Raw genomic sequence first — 18,421 nt, 5'->3', positions numbered from 1 at the left:
GGTATCGACCTCCTCTTTCCCTTTTCCTTTCCAGTAGGGTATGTTGTGAACCAGAGTTCTCAATAGTAAATATACCCACTATTTCATATTCTCCATTAAACGGTCATCCTAGGGGTGCCTGGGTGGCTCAGTCGGTTGAGTGTCTGCCTTCGGCTCAGGTCCTGGTCTCAGGGTCCTGGGATCAAGCCCCGCATTGGGCTCTCTGCTTGGCGGGGAGTTGGCTTTCCCCTCTCTTTCTGCCCCTCTCCCCTGCTCCTGCGTGCATGTGCTCTCTCTCTATCTCAGATGGATAAATAAAATCTTAAAAAAAAAATAAATAAACGGTCGTCCTACATTTAGCATTCTTGATTAATGAATGGATATGAACTGCTGTGAAAGAAAAATTTTATTTTATTTTATTATGTTAATCACCATACATTACATCATTAGTTTTTGATGTAGTGTTCCATGAGTCATTGTTTGCATATGACACCCAGTGCTCCATTCAATACGTGCCCTCTTTAATACCCATCATCAGGCTAACCCATCCCCCCACCCCCCTCCCCTCTAGAACCCTCAGTTTGTTTCTCAGAGTCCATAGTCTCTCATGGTTCATCTCCCCCTCCAATTCCCCCCCCCATTTTTCCCTTCCTTCTCCTCGTGTCCTCTGTGCTATTCCTTATGTTCCACAAATAAGTGAAACCATATGATAATTGACTTTCTCTGCTTGACTTATTTCACTTAGCATAATCTCCTCCAGTCCCATCCATGTTGATGTAAAAGTTGGGTATTCATCCTTTCTGATGGCTGAGTAATATTCCTTTGTATATATGGACCACATCTTTATCCATTCATCTGTTGAAGGGCATCTCGGCTCTTTCCACAGTTTGGCTATTGCGGACACTGCTGCTATGAACATTGGGGTGCATATGGCCCTTCTTTTCACTACATCTGTGTCTTCAGGGTAAATACCCAGGAGTGCAATTGCTGGGTCATAGGGTAGCTCTATTTTTCCCTCCCACTCCCCACCACTCCAGCAACCCTCAGTTTGTTTCCTGAGGTTAAGAATTCCTCATATCAGTGAGGTCATATGATACATGTCTTTCTCAGATTGACTTATTTCACTTAGCATAATACCCTCTGGTTCCATCCACGTCGTTGCAAATGGCAAGATCACGTTTTTGTTTTTGTTTTTTGTTTTTTGATGGCTGCATAATATTCCATTGTATATATATACCACATCTTCTTTATCCGTTCATCTGTTGATGGACATCTTGGCTTTTTCCATAGTTTGGCTATTGTGGACATTGCTGCTATAAACATTGGGGTGCATGTACCCCTTTGTATCACTACATTTGTATCTTCGGGGTGAATACCCAGTAGTGCAGTTGCTGGGTCATACGGTACCTCTATTTTCAACTTTTTGAGGAACCTCCATACTGTTTTCCAGAGTGGCTGCACCAGTTTGCATTCCCACCAACAATGTAGGAGGGTTCTCCTTTCTCCGCATCCTTGCCAACATCTGTCGTTTCCTCACTTGTTAATTTTAGCCATTCTGACTGGTGTGAGGTGGTATCTCATTGAGGTTTTGATTTGGATTTCCCTGATGCCGAGTGATGTTGAGCACTTTTTCATGTGTCTGTTGGCCATTTGGATGTCTTCTTTGCAGAAATATCTGTTCATGTCTTCTGCCCATTTCTTGATTGGATTATTTGATCTTTGGGTGTTGAGTTTGAGAATTTCTTTATAGATTTTGGATACTAGCCCTTTATCTGATATGTCATTTGCAAATATCTTCTCCCCTTCTGTCGGTTGTCTTTTGGTTTTGTTGACTGTTACCTTTGCTGTGCAAAAGCTTTTTATCTTGATGAAGTCCCAATAGTTCATTTTTGCCCTTGCTCCCCTTGCCTTTGGAGACGTGCCTAGCAAGAAGTTGCTGTGGCCGAGGTCGAAGAGGTTGCTGCCTGTGTTCTCCTCTCGGATTTTGATGGACTCCTGTCTCACATTTAGGTCTTTCATCCATTTTGAGTCTATTTTTGTGTGTGGTGTAAGGAAATGGTCCAGTTTCATTCTTCTGCATGTGGCTGTCCAATTTTCCCAACACCATTTGTGGAAGAGACTGTCTTTTTTCCATTGGACATTCTTTCCTGCTTTGTCGAAGATTAGTTGACCATAGAGTTGAGGGTCCATTTCTGGGCTCTCTATTCTGTTCCATTGATCTGTGTGTCTTGTTTGTGTGCCAGTACCATACTGTCTTAATGATGACAGCTTTGTAATAGAGCTTGAGGTCTGGAACTGTGATGCTAACAGCTTTGCTTTTCTTTTTCAACATTCCTCTGGCTATTCGGGGTCTTTTCTGGTTCCATACAAATTTTAGGATTATTTGTTCCATTTCTTTGAAAAAAGTGGATGGTATTTTGATAGGGATTGCATTAAATATATAGATTGCTCTAGGTAGCATTGACATCTTCACAATATTTGTTCTTCCAATCCATGAGCATGGAACGTTTTTCCATTTCTTTGTGTCTTCCTCACTTTCTTTCATGAGTATTTTACAGTTTTCTGAGTACAGATTCTTTGCCTCTTTGGTTAGATTTATTCCTAGGTATCCTATGGTTTTGGGTGCAATTATAAATGGGATCGACTCCTTAATTTCTTTTTCTTCTGTCTTGTTGTTGGTGTATAGAAATGCAACTGATTTCTGTGCATTGATTTTATATCCTGCCACTTTACTGAATTCCTGTATGAGTTCTAGCAGTTTTGGGGTGGAGTCTTTTGGGTTTTCCACATAAAGTATCATATCATCTGCAAAGAGTGAGAGTTGGACTTCTTTGCCGATTCGGATGCCTTTATTTCTTTTTGTTGTCTGATTGCTGTGGCTAGGACTTCTAGTACTGTGTTGATAGTGGGCATCCCTGCCGTGTTCCTGATCTTAGGGGGTTTCCCCATTGAGAATGATAGATATTCGCTGTGGGTTTTTCATAGATGGCTTTTATGATATTGAGGTATGTACCCTCTATCCCTACACTCTGAAGAGTTTTAATCAAGAAAGGATGCTGTACTTTGTCAAATGCTTTTTCTGTATCTATTGAGAGGATCATATGGTTCTTGTTCTTTCTTTTATTAATGTATTGTATCACATTGATTGATTTGCGGATGTTGAACCAACCTTGGAGCCCAGGAATAAATCCCACTTGGTCATGGTGAATAATCTTTTTAACGTACTGTTGGATCCTATTGGCTAGTATTTTGGTGAGAATTTTTGCATCCATGTTCATCAGGGTTATTGGTCTGTAATTCTTTTTGGTGGAGTCTTTGTCTGAATTTGGGACCAAGGTAATGCTGGCCTCATAAAATGAATTTGGAAGTTTTCCTTCCATTTCTATTTTTTGGAACAGTTTCAGAAGAATAAGTATTAATTCTTCTTTAAATGTTAGGTAGAATTCCCCTGGGAAGCCATCTGGCCCTGGGCTCTTGTTTGTTGGGAGATTTTTGATTACTGCTTCAATCTCCTTAGTGGTTATAGGTCTGTTCAGGTTTTCTATTTCTTCCTGGTTCAGTTTTGATAGTTTATACATCTCTAGGAATGCATCCATTTCTTCCATATTATCTAATTTGCTGGCATATAGTTGCTCATAATATGTTCTTATAATTGTTTGTATTTCTTTGGTGTTGGTTGTGATCTCTCCTCTTTCATTCATGATTTTATTTATTTGGGTCATTTCTCTTTTCGTTTTGATAAGTCTGGCCAGGGGTTTATCAATCTTACTAATTCTTTCAAAGAACCAGCTCCTAGTTTTGTTGATCTGTTCTACTGTTCTTTTGGTTTCTATTTCATTGATTTCTGCTCTGATCTTTATTATTTCTCTTCTTCTGCTGGGTTTAGGCTGTATTTGTTGTTCTTTCTCCATCTCCTTGAGGTGTAGGGTTAGGTTGTGTGTTTGAGACCTTTCTTGTTTCTTGAGAAAGGCTTGTATTGCTATATACTTTCCTCTTAGGACCGCCTTTCCTGCATCCCAAAGATTTTGAACAGTTGTGTTTTCATTTTCATTGGTTTCCATGAATTTTTTAAATTCTTCTTTAATTTCCTGGTTGACCCATTTATTCTTTAGTAGGATGCTCTTTAGCCTCCATGTATTTGAGTTCTTTCTGACTTTCTTCTTGTGATTGAGTTCTAGTTTCAAAGCATTGTGGTCCAAAAATATGCAGGGAATGATCCCAGTCTTTTGGTACCTGTTGAGACCTGATTTGTGACCTAGGATGTGATCTATTCTGGATAATGTTCCATGGGCACTAGAGAAGAATGTGTATCTGTTGCTTTGGGATGGAATGTTCTGAATATATCTGTGAAGTCCATTTGGTCCAGTGTGTCATTTAAAGTCTTTATTTCCTTGTTGATCTTTTGCTTAGATGATCTGTCCATTTCAGTGAGGGGAGTGTTAAAGTCCCCTACTATTATTGTATTGTTGTTGATGTGTTTCTTTGATTTTGTTATTAATTGGTTTGTATAAGTGGCTGCTGCAATGTTAGGGGCATAGATATTTACAATGGTTAGATCTTGTTGGATAGACCCTTTAAGTAGGATATAGTGTCCTTCCTCTTCTCTTATTACAGTCTTTGGTTTAAAATCTGATTTGTCTGATATAAGGATTGCCACCCCAGCTTTCTTTTGATGTCCATTAGCATGGTAAATGGTTTCCACCCCCTCACTTTCAATCTGGGGGTGGCTTTGGGTCTAAAAGGAGTCTCTTGCAGACAGCATATCGATGGGTCTTGTTTTTTTTATCCAATCTGATACCCTTTGTCTTTTGATTGGGGCATTTAGCCCATTTACACTCAGGGTAACTATTGAAAGATAGAAATTTAGTGCCATTGTATTGCCTGTAAGGTGACTGTTACTGTATATTGTCTGTGTTCCTTTCTGGTCTATGTTGTTTTTAGGCTCTTTCTTTGCTTAGAGGACCCCTTTTAATATTTCTTGTAAGGCTGGTTTTGTGTTTGCAAATTCTTTTAGTTTTTGTTTGTCCTGGAAACTTTTTATCTCTCCTTCTATTTTCAGTGACAGACTAGCTGGATATAGTATTCTTGGCTGCATATTTTTCTTGTTTAGTGCTCTGAATATATCATGCCAGTCCTTTCTGGCCTGCCAGGTCTCTGTGGATAGGTCTGTTGCCAATCTAATGTTTCTTCCATTGTAGGTTACAGACTTCTTTTCCCGAGCTGCTTTCAGGATTTTCTCTTTGTCTTTGAGACTTGTAAGTTTTACTCTTAGGTGTCGGGGTGTTGACCTATTTTTATTGATTTTGAGGGGGGTTCTCCGTGCCTCCTGGGTTTTGATGCCTGTTTCCTTCCCCAAATTAGGGAAGTTCTCTGCTACAATTTGCTCCAATATACCTTCTTCCCCTCTCTCTCCTTCTTCTTCTGGGATCCCAATTATTCTAATATTGTTTCGTCTTATGGTATCACTTATTTCTTGAATTCTGCCCTTGTGATCCATTAGTAGTTTATCTCTCTTTTTCTCAGCTTCTTTATTTTCCATCATTTGGTCTTCTATATCACTAATTCTTTCTTCTGCCTCATTTATCCTAGCAGTTAGAGCCTCCATTTTTTATTGCACCTCATTAATAGCCTTTTTGATTTCGACTTGGTTAGATTTTAGTTCTTTTATTTCTCCAGAACGGGTTTCTCTAGTATCTTCCATGCTTTTTTCAAGCCCAGCTAGTATCTTTATAATCGTCATTCAGAACTCTAGTTCCAACATCTTACTAATGTCCGTATTGATTAGGTCCCTGGCAGTCGGTACTGCCTCTTGTTCTTTTTTTTTGAGGTGAGTTTTTCTGTCTTGTCATTTTGTCCAGAGGAGAATAGGTGAATGAGAGAACAAAATGGTAACATGGTAACAATGACCCCAGAAAAATATACACTAAACAAATCAGAAGAGACCTGAAACCGGGGCAAAAGAAAGGGAAAGAAAGAAAGAAAGAGAAGAAAAAGTTGTAGTGGTGGTAATTCATTACCAGGGAGGAGCTTTTTATCTGTTCCGATGCCGACAAGGAAGATGGTATTTTCTGAGAAGTTGATATTGTAATGAAATATTGTTAGGTGGAAGACCCTAATACATTCCTGAAACAACAGTTATTCTTGTAGTTCTCAAAATAGAATGTTGTCACAGCTTTTACAATTATTTTTTTCTTTTATCTTAGGGACACAGTTAAAACAGAGTGAGGATAAAGTCATTTAGTCAGTAAAGAATTCTATGAAGAACACTAATTCACTGGTAAAATTGGGGCTGGAATGCAAGAACTAGAGAAGTGGGAAGAAAGGAAACATCAAGATTTTGTTAATCTAAAAAGACTTGATGAGTCAAGTTTGGGTTAGAATCGGAGTAAGCAGAGGGGCGTAGAAATCCCATTTAGGATGGGGAATTGGTAGAACACATTTAATTCCGGGTTAATGAATTAACAATAAATGTTTGTTTGCTGTCCTGATATTGGAGCTGAAATTTGGCAGCATGGTACAATGGGATGAGCATGGGCTTTGGCTTGATATCTTGAATCTTGGATTGGTCCTGCTAATTGTATAATTTTAGACCGTCCGTTGAACCTGAGTGAATTCTGTTTTGTTAAGTGCTGCACTGTTTGGAATATGTTGGTTAGGATATGAGATAATGAGTTAACTGCTATAGGAGACATCAAAAAATATGAATTCCTCTTTTTTATTGCAAAATGTTACAAGAAACTGTACATTTTATTTACTGTGTAAAACTTGTGTGTGAAGCTTGTGTGTAAAGCTGTTGACACTAATCCAGCAAGAAGCTGCTAGGACTTAAAAATCTTCTACTGTGCATGATCTTTTGCTTGTAAAGATAAGTGTATTAGTTTTCTAGGGCTGCTGTAACACATACCCGCAAACTGGGGTGCTTAAAACAACAGAAATGTATTCCTCATGGCTCTGGAAGCCAGAAGTCTAAAACCAGTGTCACTGGGCTGAAAGGAGAGTGTCACTCCCCCTGGGAGAGAATCTGTTCCTTTCTTCCAGCTTCTGGGGCTGCTGGCATTCCTTAGCTTGTCAGTCTTCAAGGCTAGCATCTTCAAGTCTCTGTCTTCATACGGCCTTTCCTCTTTGTGTCAAAGCTACCTCTGTCCCTCCTCGTAAGGATACATGTAATTTCACGGGGGGCCTGCCCACCTCAGCTCTTCAATGTAATCACTTTTCTTGCCATATAAACATTCACAGGTTCCAGGTATTAGGACATGGATATTGATGGGGGTATTTTTCAGCCTACCATAGTAGGCAGTGTCATGTAATTTGATCTATTAAGTCGTAAGATTTCTAAAATTCTTCTGTTTGTGCAGTTTCTCAATGCTCGGAGACCATGCCATGCAGTTCATAGTACGGCCAGTGGAATACAAAGATAAAGAAGACATTTCCTGCCCTCAAGAAACTTCTTAGAGGAGCCAGAACACCTCAGTAGGAAGCTTGTACTTTTCTAGACAGTGGAGAACTGGCTGAAAGTGTTTGGCTTGGTTAAGCCATGTTTTAGGAAGATCATTGATGATGTGTGTGGAGTACAGTGACGAGGGAAGTATGAGAAGGATGATGGCTGCGTGTGAGTGAATGATTTAAGACCTCAAGAAAATGTTGGTGTGATGGTGTTCAGAAAGAAAGAGAAGGATGTCAAGGTGCATCCCAGAGGGAGTGTGCTGTTAGTTTTATTGAGCCATAACTGACAGTAAGATTTCACTGTTTTTAACTTGTCAGTTGACAAATATTTACAGTAGTGTAAGCACCACTGCAATCATGATCTAGAACTTTTCTGTATTCCTAAAAAGTTCCCTTGACCTCCTTTGCAGTCAGTTCCATTCCTGGACCTATGGCAACCACTGATATGCTTTCTGTCACTATGGTTTGCCTTTTCTACAGTTTCATGTGGAATTATATGGTATGCAGTCTTTTGTGTCTGGCTTTTTGAACTCAGCATGTTGCTTTTCAGATAGTATGTTGCATGTGTCAGTAGTCTGTTCCTTTTTACAGAGGAGTAGTATTCCATTAGATTTCTGTACTACCGTTTGTGTCCATTCACCAGCTAGAAATTTGAGTTGTTTCGTTTGTGTGGACATGTTTTCATTTCTCTTGGGTAAATACCTGGGAGTGGAACTGCTGGGTCACGAGGCAGGTGTGTGATTAACTTGGAGAAACTGTCGGACTCTTTTCTAAAGTGGCTGTGCTGCTGTGTAGTTCTCACCTCTACATCTTTGCCAGCACTTCCATTTTAGCCGTCTAGCAGGTATGCACTGCCACGTCAGTGTGGTTTTAGTCTGCATTTCCTTAATAACTAATGATGTGCATCTCTTTATTTGTGTACTCTATTTGCCATGCATTTGTCTTCTTTGGTGAAGGGTTCAAATTTGTGGCCCTTTTTTATTGAGTTGTCTTATTATAGTGAGTTGTAAGAGTTTTTAATATAGTCTGAGTAGAAGTCCTTTGTTGGAAATACACATTCCACATATTTTCTCCTTGTCTGTTGCTTGCCTGTTCATTTTCTTATGTGTTTAAAGAACAAGTTTTGAAATTTATAATGTCCAGTTTATCAATTTTTTTTCTCTTACTGATTCTTTTTATCCAGTTTAAGAAATCTGTGCCTCATCTGAGGCCACTAATATGTTTTTCTGTTTTTCAGTCTAGAAGTTTTATAGTTTTAACCCTTACATTTAGATGCATGAACTTTGGCATAGAGTGGTGCATAAGGGTTGGGGCTCACGTGTTCCGTATGGATACTCAGTTGTCCCCACTGTCCTCTCCTCATTGAAGTACTTTGGCATGGTTGTCATTCCACCTGGCTGTGTATGTGTAGGTCCGTGTCTGGGTTCCAGGCCACCCACAGCTCTGGATGTCTATCTTGATGCCGATAGGATGTTGTCCCGGTTACTGCAGGCTTGTAACAGGTTTTCAAATTGAATCACGGAAGTGCGCACCTTTCTTACCTCCCCCCCACCCCCAATTGTTTTGGTGTTCTTTGTGTTACCATACAAGTTGTGGAATCATCTTGTTAAGTTCTACCAACAAAAATCGGCTGAAATTTTTATTGGGATGATGTTGAATCGTAGATCAATTTGGGAGAATTGAAGTCTTTTTTTTGGTAAGATTTATTTATTTGAGAGAGCGTGAGTGAGCATGCATGGAGGGAGGGGCAGAGGAAGAGGGAGAATCTCAAGCAGACTCCCCGCTGAATGCAGAGCCCAACGCAGCCTTGATCCCAGGACACTGAGATCATGACCTGGCCGAAATCAAGAGTTGGACACTCAGCCACCCGGACACCTCAGAATTGATGTCTTAACAACAGTGAGACTTCTGCTCCACGAGCATAGCATAACTCTCCATTTATTGAGGTTTTTAAAATTTCTGTCAGCAATGCTTTATGGTTTTCAGTGTGCAGGTCTTGCATATTTTTTTGTTAAAATTTATCCCTAAGTAGTTCATGTATTTGTTATACTATTGTAAGTGGATTATCACAGTTTATACATAGATAACCCAGAGCTTTCAAATCTGGGTAACAGTTGAAATGGAAGTAGCAAGAGGAGTTTGATTTGAGGAAGATGTGAAGTTTGATTTGGGGCTTGTTGAGTTTGTAGTACTGGGAGGTTATCCTCCAGGAGGGACTTTTGAGAGATTTGGAGCTACTTACAGGGACGTGACGGTAAAATATGGGTGTGCATGAGACCTTCAGGAAAGAAAGTTTAGAGTAACTTTAGTTCTAGGTCTGAACCTTGCAGGGCTGCTTCCTCTTAGGGAGTAGGTAGTCAGACTAGTCGCCAAGAAGGCTGTCTATAATAAAGGCAGGGGAGACCTGGGGTGCAGAGTTCAGGAGCCAATAACAAAGGAATTTCAAGAAGAATGGGCTGATTGAGAGTTGGACACTGCAGAGAGGTGAAGGACCTTGAAGGATAAGGAAAAGGTAATTGAAGTGGGTTATTTTACATTCTAAGACTGCTTCAGTAGAGTGGTGTGGGCAGAAGCCACATTTCGGAAGACTGGGGAGGTGTGGAAGGAAGCAGTGAGTAAAGCAGACTCCCTTCAGAAATTGGTGCATTCAATCAAGAGTGTAACAGTGTGGCAAAGTGTGTTTGGGATAGGCTGTGAGAGCATGTTTATAAGGGTAGGAGATGAGCCTGCAGAGAAGGGTGTCTTGAAGATGCAGGGGTGTCTTCCATGGCACAGGGCTTGGTTAGGGGAGGTGAGAAGACAGATTTCTAGGCATTTAGGGCAGATTAACGCTTCTCTTTTATTTGGCTCTGGGCATCATTTTGATACACTAATTCTTTAAAAATCATCTAGAACAGGGGTTAGTCAACTATTGCCTGTGTGCCAGATCTGACCTGAGACTTATTTTTGTACAGCCCTTGAACTAAGAATGAATGAATGAATGAATAAATAAATATTTTTGTAATGGTTGAAGAAAAAAATCAAAAGAAGACTGTCTCATGGCATGTGAAAATTGGATGAAATTCAGTTTTCAGTGTCCATAAACAAATTTTGGGGGAGAACAGCCCTGCTTGTTCATTTATGCTTTGCCATTACAATGGCAGAATTGAGTAGTTGCCCACGGAGCCCAAATTACTGTCTGGCCCTTCCCCCAAGAGTTTGCCAAGGCCTGACTTAGAAGGAAGAGTCTTATGCAGACCATTGCTACTTGCTTTTCGGAATTTCCCATGGCTTGCTGATTAAATATATATATATATATATATATATATATGTATAGGCTAGTCATCGAGAACGCAAGTTTTTTGTCTTATGCATTTTTTATTAAGTCAAGACTGATGAACTGTCAGCTCATTGAGATGTCTGACCTCAGACTGCATTGGTGAAGAGCACATGGGTGTTTATTATCTGGACAGAAACATGATAAAATTATAATGCAAACTGCTGACAGTCTTCACTGATACTTAGCATAGCCATGTTGGAACAATAGATTGTATATGTTATATAAATTTCCAGGCTTGTTTTTCTAAAGCAAAGTTGGAGGAAGAGGAGGGAACTCCAGCTGAAACCAGCCACTTGATGAAGTAGTAGTAGTTAGAAACCAGACACTGCTCTAAATGATTTAACGTGACTTAATTCCTCCTTGGCAAAACCCTGAGATACTATTATTATTTCCATTTCCACCGAGAAAACCAAAGCACAGAGAGCAGTAACTGCCCGAGGTCACATGGCTAGTAAGTGGGCAGGCTGGGTTCCAGCTCAGGCAAGTGAGGCTCCAGAGTAATGCTCTCGAGGACTAGATTCTGTTGCCTCTCTAAGGATTGTAATAGTAACAAACATTCGCTGACCACATACTGCAGGGCAGGTACCCTTCTAAGGTCATTATATGTGTTAGCACATTTAACACATTTACAGATGAGAATGAGGCATTTGGTTTTAGGTGTCCCAAGTCGAAAGTGTGGGGCCAGAGTCTGATCCCAGTTAGCCTTGCTCCAGAGCCTGTGGCTTCACCGCCGTCACCACTGCACCGTGCTGTAGGTTCTGTCTTCGTTATTGCTCCGAATGGTAACCTTATGCTTTTTCCTATACAACTCTTAACAGCTTGATGACACTTCAAGGACACATTTGCGTTGTTTGCAAGCAGACAGTATTCCCACTGAAGAGCATCTTGGCTGAGCGTGCTCTCCCCGTGATACAAGAAATGGTGTGATGGTGGTGGTATCACGGAGAGGTGCACTTGTGATCTGGGTTTCCCTAGAGAGATGCTGCGGAACATCTGTGATTTTGCGAATAAGAGCCCTTAATCACCCTGAAGCCCTTCTTTTATCTTGCCTCTTCTCTGATGACAATCTGTGTGTCTTCTGTCAGTGTCCAGGCAGCCAGAATTTTGTGTCAGCAATTCTGGAGAGAGATTAGGGCTGCTGCAGTAGATTTTGGAATTGTGTGTGGATAACTGGTAGCCAAAGAAATTTATATGGATTCCTTGAGAAAATGATTGAAACAGAACTTTTATGACCTCCTCATTTTAAGGGTTAGATAAAGGAATCAGCGACTTTTTATTCTGAAGGCAAATGTGCTCATAATTCAGGATCCAGATTCTTTGTGACTGTTTTGTTTCACCCCTCCTGTTAGTGAGCTCCCTGTAGGTACTAGGTTGGTGCTACATTGTTTGCAAGGGGTGCAAGCTAGACTGTCTTTTTAAAGAAACTCTCCAAGAGGCAATTCCTAATATACTGTAATGCTTAGTGCATAGTAGGTGCTTCATAAATAAAGATTGATAGATTAAGTGAAATGGAAATGCACAGTTGTTTACTGATGCCACAGTCTTGATGGCTTGGAGCTCTGGAGGAGCAGAATACTTAGGTTGGCTAGAATGTGGCAGGGTTCAGTTTGCCTCGTGGAAGAAGAATCAGCGGTCCAGGGGCACCCGGGTGGCTCAGTTGTTAAGCGTCTGCTTTCGCCTCAGGTCATGATCCCAGGGTCCTGGGTTCGAACCCTGCATCGGGCTCCTGCTCGGTGGGAAGCCTGCTTCTCCCTCTCCCACTCCCCCTGCTTGTGTTCCCTCTCTCGCTGTGTCTCTCTCTGTCAAATAAATAAATAAAATCTTTAAAAAAAAAAAAAAGAAAATTAATCCTAATTGTTTTCCATAATCTTTAAAATGTGTATAAAACTATATATTTGCTTTATAACTGCAAATAGAATTAAAATTCAAATATTACAAGGCTTATAGCAAAAAATAAATTGTGCCATCCCTCAGTCCTCCCCAGACCACTTTCTTCTTTCTCTGGTTACCTCTGTGTGACATTGCTTATGCTGCCATTTCTAGATTGATCAGTGGTAGTGACTTCTTACTGTAATATATTAGGAGTTGCCTCTCTGAGAGTTTTTTTTAAAGCACAGCCTAACTTGCACCTCTCCAAATGAATAATAGTGATGCTTTTTAAAGTATGTCAGGCTTTGCCTTTTGGTGTGGGGATTGTCAGTGCAGACTTGCTGTCTGAGGTGATGCAATATTTAAAGTGGCTCATTCCATATTTCTCAGTATTTGCTCCTCTGTTTGGACTTTTATCACCTCACACTTCTCATAATGTCCTGTTGATTTGCCATGACTTTCACTGATCAATTTTAGATCCTAGGTCAATGAAACATTTGAATCCCATTCTGATTTTCATGACGCAAAAAAAATGTTGTGTAAACCTAATGTTGTAATAGTTTAAACTATTTATCCGGTAATTATGTCACTGTGGAATGCAGGCAGGTGGAGGAAATGCTGACAGTCATGAGTGCACACGTGCATCACAGTACCATTGTCATTTAGTTCTGCAAGAGCACCATGAAGCAGCCCCTCCACCCCCATTTTACAGATAAACTGAGGCTCAGAGAGATGAACTTGCCTCCAGCTCCATGGCTAGTTACTAAAACGATTTGGAGTTTGACTCCAAAACTCACTATAAGTGTCTATCAGTTGTTTTTAACTTTTTTTTTTTTTTTTTTTTTTTTTAAAGATTTTTTTATTTATTTGACAGGCACAGCGAGAGAGAGGGAACACAAGCAGGGGGAGTGGGAGAGGGAGAAGCAGGCTTCCCGCGGAGCAGGGAGCCCGACGCGGGGCTCGATCCCAGGACCCTGGGATCATGACCTGAGCCGAAGGCAGACGCTTAACGACTGAGCCACCCAGGCGCCCCTGTTTTTAACTTTTTAATTGGAGCCTAAGACACATGTGGAAAAGAGCAAATCATAATAAGTGTAGAACTCAGCGAATTATCAAAATGAAATATCCATTAATTACTCAGTTAAACAAACAAGGATGTTAGCAGCACCGCAGAGGCCCTCACGTTCCCTCCCAGTTACTCCCCTCCTGCTGTTCCTCCCAAGGTAGCCACTGTCATGACTTCTTTTTTTTTTTTTTTAAAGATTTTTTATTTTTTGACAGAGAGAGGCACAGCGAGAGAGGGAACACAAGCAGGGGGAGTGGGAGAGGGAGAAGCAGGCTTCCCGCTGAGCAGGGAGCCTGATGCAGGGCTCGATCCCAGGAACCTGGGAACATGACCTGAGCCGAAGGCAGACGCTTAACAACTGAGCCACCCAGGCGCCCCTCACTGTCATGACTTCTGACACGTAGATTCGTGTTGCTTCACTGCTAACAGGTTTTGAACAGAATTTGATATGACTCTTGATTGTCTGTCCTTTTACACTTTCTGTTACCACATCTGGAAATTCAGTGCTAGTTTTTATTTCTGTACAGAAAAAAAAAGTATAAATTTCACACCTTATAAAAAATTTATTAACTTAATGCTTTGTGCTAAATACTTCTCCTTTTGTGGTTAATAATTACAATTCTTGGCTTGTTAATCAAAGCCACTGTGAAGAACTCTTCAAAACTAGTGACCTCTGTAGATCGTCAACACGGGAGTAAAAGCATTAAGACTGAGTCCTACCTAAGGGCTTTTAGTCCTACCTAAGTCCTACCTAAAAGGCTTTATTTACCTAAGGGCATTACCTGTAAATGCTATGTGCTGATACTTTTAAAATATTGTAGTAGGGGGGCGCCTGGGTGGCTCAGTCGTTGAGCATCTGCCTTCGGCTCAGGTCATAATGCCAGAGTCCTGGGATCGAGCCCTGCATCGGGCTCCCTGCTCAGCGGGAAGCCTGCTTCTCCCTCTCCCACTCCCCCTGCTTGTGTTCCCTCGCTCACTGTCTCTCTATCAAATAAATAAATAAAAAATCTTAAAAAAAAAAAATAAATAAATAAAATATTGTAGTAGGATCATTGTCAGTACTGTTTCCTTTAGCCAGTGGTTTTGAAAGCAATATTTTGTTTAAATACATGTAGGCCAAATAATTGCAATATTTTGGGAAAGGTATTCTAGGAATTGTCCTAGTAGCTCATGAGCACAGTGATCAGTTTGGCAGCTGTAATAAGTACATTTTCACCTTGCAGGTGCCTTCTGCTCTGTTTCCTCAGGAATACTGATTTACCCCTGAGACTCACACCCAGCTTTGTGACTCCAGGCATTTATGTAACATAGATGCTCTGGAAGAGAGGAAAGATGTTTCCTACTATATGTATGAAAAAAACAGTCTATTAGTATTTGTACAGATTTCTCTTAAAATATTTTTTTCTAATTATGAAAGCAGAACACATTTGTTACAGAATACCTGAAATGTGCAGAGAAGTGCAGTAATTCCCCCCTCAGTGAGATCTGCTAATGTTTTGTGGTATTTGTCTTTTTTACTTCTTACACACGTGGATATTTATAATAAAATTGGAATTATAAAATATATTTAGTTTCACTGCCTGCTTTTTTGTTAATATATTATTTATCTTTGAATACATATAGAGTATTACATACTTCTTAGAAGACATTTGTTGCATAATAACTTCACAATCAAGTACCACACTTAGTTTATTTAACCATTCTTGTGTTTTGAACCAGTTTTTGATTGTTTCCATGTTTATAAAGAATTAGCTGTTGGACAGCAGTTGGTGGGGGAGGGATGAAGATGAGGAGAGGAAAGGAATCCTCTTAACTGGATTGTATTTGTTCAACTGAATTGATCAAATACTTAGTGAACCTTTGTGTGTCAGACCCTGTGGTAGGCTCTGAGATGTAGATGTGAATTCTTTCACGTTGGAGGTCAGATGCAATGAGTGAGGGCCTGAATTAAGTCATGGTGGAGATGGGGAGACAGAAGACAGAAGGATTTCCAGAGATGTTTAAGTGGGAAAGCTGATTTTTGTAGAGTTGGGGCAATGTGAGTGAGAGGGAGACATTTAAGGTTACTCCCACATTTTCCCTTCACATCACTGGGCTAGACAGTGGTATCATTTAGTAGTATAGGGACCGTACAAAGGCAGAGCAAATTTGCTTAGAGTTTTGTCCTGGGCATAGTGAACTTGAGGTGCCTGTGGGCCCCTAAAGAGCAGTGTCTTTTAGGCAGATGGATAGATGAAGCTAAGAAAAGAAATCTGGACTACAGAGATGGGTTCGTGGATCATTGGCACTTAGATTGTGGCATCAGCGGCAGAGCCTGACCTGGTGGAGCTGCCTTGGGAGGACATACGGTTGAGAAGGGGGCCGGGGGTAGAACCCTGGGGAGCATCAGTGGTCAGCGGTGGGAGGGATGCAGAGAAGCATGGGGAAGACGGAGAACCAGAATGGGAAAGAGGGTGGCATCATGGTTGCTGAAAGAAGGAGGAGAACCACAGCCCATGTCTATTGGATTTGGCAATTAGGTCATTGTTGAGAGGAGTTTCAAGGGAATGGTGGGGACAGAGGAGGGAATGACAGGGGAGTAGGGGTGAGGAAGTGGTGTATAGTAGCTAGAGATGGAAGGGCAAGGGTGGTCAGATGTGCTGTGGAAGGAGGGTTTTGTTTTACTAGAGTCTTGAACAGGTTTATGTGCTGAGGAGAAGGACACAGTTGAAAGAGAGAGAAGTTGCTGAGAAGGGAGGTTGATGATAAAGCAAAGGACCTGAGCAAAGGGATGGGTTTGGAGCCCAGGTGGAGGGATTACGCACTTGCATAGGAGGGAGATACCTGTCCTGAGGAAGCCCCGAGTGGGTGGGAGGAATTGCTGCTGTGGCCAGAGTTGCTGGCAGTAGCGCAGTTTTCTCAAGACACTGAGAATGAGGCAGGTTGCGTGGGAGGTGGGCTTGAGGGCAGTGTCTGGTGAGGGATAGAGGGGGGAAAGGGGCCAAGGCCCAGAGGACGGGAGCAGCACCATGGTTAGAGATCCAGGTCTCTAACCATGATCTGTAGAGGTACTGATTAGCATGGTGCTGTGAACCTCAGCAAGGCTCTGGAGCCCAGGTAATGGAGAAGGGAAGTTTCTTGACCGTGTACTTCCTCAGGGAAGTCGTCCCTGGCGTTCTAAGTTAAATTTATTATAGGTTCTCACACCTCTGTTCTTTCCTTCTAGTGCTCCTAGAGTTGTAGTTCTGCCTTTGATTGTTAGCACTGTTATTGTAATCATAAAAGTTTGCTTTCCGCAGCAAACTAAAAGCTCTGAGGAAAGATACATCTGAATTTGCTTACCATTGTACAGTGTCTGGGACCTAGTAGATGCTCGGTAAATGTTGAATTTAAGAACCAACCTTTTTAATCCGCCTCAGCATGCCTGTGGATGTGACTTGCTTTCATTTGAACCATTATTGACTGCCCTGCTTCTTCCCTGAAGGAGGGGAGGTCAGGTGGTGTGGGATAGTGGGTAATAGACCACAGGCCCTGGCGTGAGAATGCGTGGGCTCTTATCCCAGCCCCCCCCCCCCCACCAGCTGCAGGACCGCGGGCAAATTCTTACTCTCTCTGCGCCCCAGCATCCTCACCTGCGCAGGGTGGCTAGTGATTGTGCCGACCTCATGGGATTGTTCTGAAGCTTGCCTGAGAAAGAGTTCACATGGGACATAGAAGAATCAGTTTTCATTACTAGTGGTTTGAAAAAACAGTCCTAGGTGATTTTGATAATCTTTCCTTGAGACTCCTGGCTTTTATGATAAAGGATTTGCAGGGCAGGTACCTGTGAGCATCTTCTGTGTGTCTGTTCCTTGTCATTTATTGAGTATTGATCTTTAGAGAAACTGAGAAGAGAAACTCCTGGACCTTAAGGTCTTTCTGGCCCAGTGATGCAGTGGCACCCATAAACACATTACGGGTCCTGAAGGGAGTATCACTAAGAAACAGTCCTTTTGCTCGTGGTCCTGTCTGTGGGGTGAGGGATTAGTGAAAGCTGTCTGCGTCACACCTGCCATGGTAAACTTGCTTCTTTGTCTGTCTCGCAGAGGAGGTGGCCAAGTTGGAGAAGCACTTGATGCTTCTCCGACAGGAGTACGTGAAGCTGCAGAAGACGTTGGCAGAGACAGAGAAGAGATGCACTCTTTTGGCTGCGCAAGCAAAGAAGGAAAGCAGCAACGAGTCCTTCATCAGCCGCCTGCTGACGATCGTGGCCGACCTCTATGAGCAGGAGCAGTATAGGTGAGCCTGTGGACACAGGATGCTTTTGATTGATTCCCAGGCCACACTGTACCTTCTCCTCTCTTACTGACTTTCTTCCCAAGTTTTTTTCTCTCTAACCAGGATACTAGCAAACCTTTAGTCCCTGGAATGTAGTAAGCTCTTTGGGGCAAAATTTTGTTTCTTTTATTTCCTGCTTATTTTTAGCACAGAATGTGGGAGTCATGGTGATAGCATTGATGAGGTGGACAGGAATTAGCTTACATGTCTGGGGATTCAGAGGGAAAGGTCCCTTTTTCTTGGGATAATCAAAGAAGGAGTCTTGGAATGAGTGGGCAGGCTAGCATGATGACTGAGGAGGGAATCTGGAGCCACACAGCCTGTGTTAGAAGTTCAGCAGGCACTTACTGGCTGTGTGATCTGAAGTTGTAGGACATGCATGGGGATCCTGCTGCTGCTTACTGTCGTGTTGTTGTGAGGATTAAATAAGTACGTGTTTTAAGCACTTA

General features: G+C 41.6%; 1 protein-coding gene across 4 annotated transcripts in view; it reads left to right on the top strand.

Moving 5' to 3' along the window:
- ANKFY1 (ankyrin repeat and FYVE domain containing 1) overlaps positions 1-18,421 on the top strand; it is an 84,699-nt gene that overhangs the window by 6,383 nt on the left and 59,895 nt on the right. For all 4 annotated transcript variants that reach the window (XM_036078419.2, XM_036078421.2, XM_078067739.1 and 1 more), the window contains exon 2: positions 17,741-17,933. In XM_036078419.2, the coding sequence (XP_035934312.1) occupies positions 17,741-17,933 (193 nt within the window). The remainder of the gene's footprint in view (positions 1-17,740; positions 17,934-18,421) is intronic.

This window comes from Halichoerus grypus, chromosome 2 (assembly GCF_964656455.1).
Source record: "Halichoerus grypus chromosome 2, mHalGry1.hap1.1, whole genome shotgun sequence".
Taxonomy (NCBI): domain Eukaryota; kingdom Metazoa; phylum Chordata; class Mammalia; order Carnivora; family Phocidae; genus Halichoerus; species Halichoerus grypus.
The sequence above is the reverse complement of the archived record's forward strand: the minus strand, read 5'-3'. Positions and strand labels throughout refer to the sequence as shown.